The sequence below is a fragment of the Hibiscus syriacus genome, unplaced genomic scaffold (genome assembly GCF_006381635.1).
Source record: "Hibiscus syriacus cultivar Baekdansim isolate YM2019G1 unplaced genomic scaffold, ASM638163v2 tig00110419_pilon, whole genome shotgun sequence".
NCBI lineage: Eukaryota > Viridiplantae > Streptophyta > Magnoliopsida > Malvales > Malvaceae > Hibiscus > Hibiscus syriacus.
Genome location: NW_024062731.1, coordinates 487,616 through 493,374, shown reverse-complemented (window position 1 = coordinate 493,374; position 5,759 = coordinate 487,616). Strand labels below are relative to the sequence as shown.

At 38.1% G+C, this 5,759-nt stretch overlaps 1 protein-coding gene across 2 annotated transcripts; it reads left to right on the top strand.

Moving 5' to 3' along the window:
* Positions 1-453: 453 nt before the first annotated feature.
* LOC120124594 (U-box domain-containing protein 44-like) lies at positions 454-4,752 on the top strand. Of its 2 annotated transcripts, none has more exons than XM_039143227.1 (5): positions 454-977; positions 1,191-1,979; positions 2,406-2,712; positions 2,876-3,340; positions 3,608-4,752. In XM_039143227.1, the coding sequence occupies exons 1-5, from the start codon at positions 537-539 to the stop codon at positions 4,603-4,605; spliced, it is 3,000 nt and encodes a 999-aa protein (XP_038999158.1). In that variant the 5' UTR covers positions 454-536; the 3' UTR covers positions 4,606-4,752. The 2 variants fall into 2 exon arrangements, with proteins under 2 accessions (XP_038999158.1, XP_038999157.1); XM_039143226.1 differs by having other exon boundaries at positions 3,488-4,752.
* The last annotated feature ends 1,007 nt before the right edge of the window (positions 4,753-5,759 follow it).

The following is a 5,759-nucleotide window of genomic DNA, read 5'->3' as shown; positions in this document are numbered from 1 at the left end:
TATCCCTGATCACTCCATTAGGCAGAATAAACTGTCTGCTCCAGTAACTAAAGATACTGAACAACACAGCTTTGATGATGAGCTGCAGCCACCAAAACTTTACCTCTTACTTGACCACTTACTAAGTTATTCTTTAATTTTAGTCACCAAAGGTTGGTTGTAATATTCATTTGTTAAAAACAGTTTATATTTTTAGAAATATTATTTTATAATAATATTGCATAATTATATCTAAGTATCAAATAATTTACAAATGTTGTAATTTTCTAAAAGGAAGGCTAAACCTTTTAACAAAGGAAACGATAATGGAGTAGCGGAGTTTAACGGTGGTGAGGGGAAGTCTGCGTTTGCCAAAGTCAAACCTTGACTAATCTCTTCAAGAATAAAAGTCCTTTTGGAAAATGGCTTTACTTGAAGACAAAAGCTTCAGCTTTTTAGCTTAGCAATGGCCAAACGAATTTTTTTTTTGTTTGTAAACGCAAATCCTTCCGCCTAATACCCATTTCTTGACTGCTTCAATGTCAAGCTCGCCGTGAATGACGTCACCATCGCCACCTTCTACGGCATCCGCCGCTGCGGAGTCCATCCACCGATCCCTCTCGGAACTCACTTCCTATTCCTCCACCGACTCCTTTGACAGTCCCCGCCGGTTCACGGCATTCGCTTCCAGGCTCCAGTTCGTCCTCAACCATCACAACTTCCTCGAGTCAGACTCTCTCCCGCCGGCTCTTCAAACAGCTCTCAAAGGAATCGCCTCGGATCTTTCTAGAGCCGTCGAAACGGTGTCGTCTTACCGCCAGCGAAGCAAGATCTTCGTCCTCATCAACTGCAAATCTCTCTCTTCTTCTCTCCAACAACACTCCTCAGCCATCGCTTCCTGGCTCGCCTTGATCGAGTCTTCCCTCTCAGATGACCTCCCCGATCTCCGCAAAAAAATCTCCGATCTCTCCTTTGACATGAAACAGTCTCATTTCACCGTATAAACATCTCACCACAAATCTTCTATTTTCCTCCATACATACATACATATATATACATACATATATATACATACATACATATATACATACATATATACATACATACATATATATACATACATATATATACATACAAACATATATATATATATATATATATATATATATATATTCTTTAATTTGACAAATTAGTTTCTCTTTTCATTTTAGGTTACTGAAAATGAAGAGAGAGTTCATCGTACACTACAAAGAGAAGGAGAAGGAAGACAAACAAGTAAAGCAGTTCAAAGCGCGATTATATTGGATTTAGCGAGATGTTTAGGAATTGATTCCGATAATTACAGTGAGTTAATAAATCAAGTTAAGTTGTTAAAAACTGATTTAACAAACTCAACTTCCGTTTCCGCTAGGCGAATTTTAGTTTCCTTGGAGAAGATTTTAGATAACTGGTCAGTTGTTCCAGGAATATCAACCTTAAGCGTTGACCGTGATTTTGAAGAAGAAGCTCACATTTCACCGTTTAAGAATTTTTTGTGTCCGTTAACTAAGGAAGTTATGAAGGAACCTGTTGTGTTAGAGTCATCACAGACTTATGAGCGAACCGCTATTGAGTATTGGTTTGAGAGGTGTTTGGATGATGGAAGAGATCCAACTTGTCCGGTAACGGGTCAGGTTTTGGAGTCCCTGGTGTTGAAACCGAATATCTGTTTGGCGGGTGCTATTGAGGAATGGGTTAATAGGAATATTGAGATTCAGATGAAGGGCGCGGTGGAGCAGCTAAGCAAGGAGAGCGTGGATGTGGAGGGTATTGAGAGGGTATTGGATGTGGTTTATAAGATATCAGAGGAGCATCCTTTGAATAGGTTTCGAGTTCGGAATGCTGGGGTCATTGTGATGATTCTTAAGTTGCTAAAGAATTGTTCAAATAGTATTGGGACTGTTTTGAGAGGTAAAGTTCTTATGGCTTTGCTTAGCATGTCAAAGGATGAAGAGAGCAAGGTTAGTACTTCATAACATGCTCTTGCATACTTTCTTTTTGCTGCCTATGGTGAGAGTAGAAACAAGTATGTGCTAGGAAAAAAGTTGGAATGTGCTTGCATCAAGCTTTCCGTTTTTACATTTAAGTTTGACGCTGAATAGCTTGTAGGATTGTATTGATTTCTGTTTTTTTTTTAAGTATATGGGTTTATTTCTCTTGTAAACAAAGATGATGCATGTAGTATCTACGTAGTTGAAGAAATATTGAAGTAGACATGTCTTACTGATTTGAATTTCTAAATGCTTTTCTTTATCTCGCTCTGGGATTTCCAAGCTAAAATTTTGTTTCCGTTTCTCTCAAAATGAAAAAGGAAGTAGAAAATCTGCTTGCCATTATTGTTACAATGGTTATGGAGTCTAGTCTCTGACTGACGGATTTTTTTGTAGAAAATAATGCTTGATGAGGGCATCACTAGGTTGGCCATACATAGTCTTATCGGAAGCTCAGAGACAGAGAGGGAGTATGCTGTGAAGTTATTACTAGAGTTCTCTAGTGATGAATCCTATTGTGCGAGAATTGCATCAGAGAAAGGGGCATTAGTTCTTCTCTCAAGCATGGCAGGAAATTTGGAGCATCCTGCACTAGCCAATTTGGCTGAGGAAATCTTGACACGAATGGAGGGAGCTGAAGATAGTGTTAAGCATTTAGCAGCTGCTGGAAGATTTGAACCCTTACTCAGTCGACTGCGTGAAGGTAAATCATTTCATGTTTGTCATCCAAAAGATATTGGAACAGGGATATAAAATATGTGAAGTAACAGTTCAGGAGATAACGTAGAAGCCTTCTTTCTATTATTTTACTTCTAGAGAATTCTTGACGATATGCAAATTTGAAGATGCTTTTTTACTTTGAACAGGACCTGATGATATTAAAATAGAGATGGCATCCATTATTGGTGGAATGACCTTGACAAATAATAGTAAAGAACAAATTGCCAGGCAATGTGCTCAAACACTAGTTAAATTGTTATCTAAGCCAGAAGGAAGGACATCGAGCTTACAAGCATTAAATAACCTGTCAGGGTTGGATGAAAATGTAACCATTCTTCTCGATTGTGCTGTTCTTCCTGCATTAGTGTCTGTTCTCTTGCAAGATGAAGGTGCTTCACCAGAGTGGAAAGAACTTGCAGCATCAATAATTGCAAACATAGTATCGAATCCTGGGCGCTGGGAATTAGCTTCAATTGACAGGAAAGGGAGTTTACTGCAGTCAGGATCAGTAGTATTTAATCTTGTTAGACTTCTTTTCGTTGCATCTTCCCAATGTCAAGCTTTTATTCTTCGCATCCTATATGGAATGGCTAGCTCACCACAAGCAGCAGGTAACCTTTTGTTGAATTACCTCTCAGGAAACAGTCATCTCCGTGACAACATGACACCGTTATCTTTCATGTAGATAGATTTGCTTTAAGTGTCCTGCTCTTTTATGGTGTTTTTTTTTCTTAATGCAAATATGTTGGATCTTGCAGAGTCTGTAGCCTTGCATATACAAAATACTGGGGATGGCATCAAAACAATCATTATGTTTCTCGAATACCCAGAGGTTGAACACCGAAATTACGCTTTCAAGCTTACAAGATTACTTACAGAAAGGTTTGGTCATGATATAGCGCAAGAGCTAAAACAATCTGACAAGCTTTCCCTGTTTAAGGAGAAATTACTGGACAATGAGTCAGCAGAAAATGAGAAATCTGATGCTGCATGCATACTTGGTAATCTTCCACTCTCGGAAGAGGAGGTCAAAACAATCATTGAGGCAAGCTTTGTTAAGTGGATAGTAATGACTCTTAAAAAGCAGCAGCGTATCTCAAATGGAAGAGCATCCCGACCTACATCAAGCATGGCAGAAGGACTATTGGGCCTATTACTCCACTTTACAAGGCACCTTGATCAAGAGACTGTTAGTGTGGTCAAGGAGCATCAACTCATGACCATTTTCTGTGAGCAGTTCAATTTTCCTGCGAAACCCAGAGTTAGACAGCTCGCTGCTATCGGACTGAAGAACTTGTCTGAAGCTGGAAGGTCGTTTGCCGTGGCAGACTCGGAGCCACCACCTCCCCAAGGCTTCTGTGCTTCCTTGGTATTCATGTGTGGAAGAAGGGGTTCTCCAGAACCTTCGACTTGTCCCATACACAATGCTCCATGTGAAAACAGTAGTCAACTGTGCTTACTGAAATCAAATTGTATCAGACCATTGGCCGACCTTCTTCACGATGAGGAAACCTTTGTTCAAATTGCTGCAATTGAGGCGCTCTCGACTCTCGTGTCTGACATGTCTAACGGTTACAAGAGAGCCATGGATGAGCTCGAAAAGCAGGGCGTAATTTTGGCTGTCATCGAGCTTTTTACGGAAGTTCGACCTGGGGTGCTTCAAGAGAGGGCACTTTGGATGATAGAGAGGGCATTGCGAGTGGATGGCCCTGCCCATAAGTTCTCACTCAATCAATCACTGGTCAGGGCTTTGGTAGAAGCTTTTAAGAATGGGAATGCTAATGCAAAAAGACACGCCCAGGATGCTCTTACCAACCTGAAACAGATATCAGGGGTAAGCGGAAAAGCCTCTAGTCAATCTCGGCCACGGACCTAAGTAGCAATGGAAAAATACTAATTATCTGTAGTTTTTCTGTCAGCATTGCACTTTTATAATACTTCAAATCTGTACAGCATTCAGTCACCAAATTTTGTATTCATTACTGTGTATTATTCCTCTTAAATGAATAATTCATGACGTCTCAATTGAACTGGTCAATTTTGTTTTAGGTTGAGTCAATCTGGATTGGGTCATATTACGATTTAAATTTATTTGAATTTGGGGTTTTTTTGTTCAATAGAACAAACAATTTTATTAATTAGTCTAATAGGGTATGTATAATTTTATTTTGAGATCTACGACAATTGTTACAATGTTTAAGGAACTTGTCACATTGAGGTAACGAGTTTATCTAAATAATATATTTTATTTAAACTCGTCACGTCGAGATGATAAATTTTAATAAAATATATTTTTTTATTAAATTTTATCATATTGTGATAAAAAATGTGAACAAAAAATGTTTTTTTAAAGTTATGTCGACATAATGAGCTCCATGTCACTGTAGCAAGTGTTGTTTATCTCTAAATAAACTGTTTTGTGCCGTATTGGGCTAAATAAGAAACGTGCTTCTAAAAGAAAAAGGAAAAGAGAGAGAGCAACTTGCCGGCCTCACAGCCATTTATCCGACATAGATCATCAAAACGAAGCGAATTTCCTCGATTTGCTTCACCCTGCATCACTGTCCTGAATCAGTAAATTGTCCGAAATCTTATCATCATCGTTATTTTAACAATCAGATCGAATAGAGCAAAATGAAGTTTCTGCTCGGTTCTCAAACGTGAAGATCGAATTTGATGCACAAAACAATTTGCAATAAGTAACTAAATAAAAACTTCAAATTTATATTCCATCCGTAATACAATAACACCTTCTTTAACGTGGTTTTTTCAAATTTGGATGAAGGATTTGGATTTCCAGTCGTTAACCTTAACTTTCTCTCTCTCTAAAGAATAAAAATAGTTGGTCAATAAGTTATTAAAACACAAGTCTTTCAGGAATCAATCGACTTTAATTCTTCAAGCACGTATTAAACAAATATGATTGCAAATAATAAACAAACAAACATAAATACTTTTAAAAATAAATAAACAAAGATGAGCAAGAAATTAAAAATTTAAACGAACACGGATTGAACATGAACACCTTCA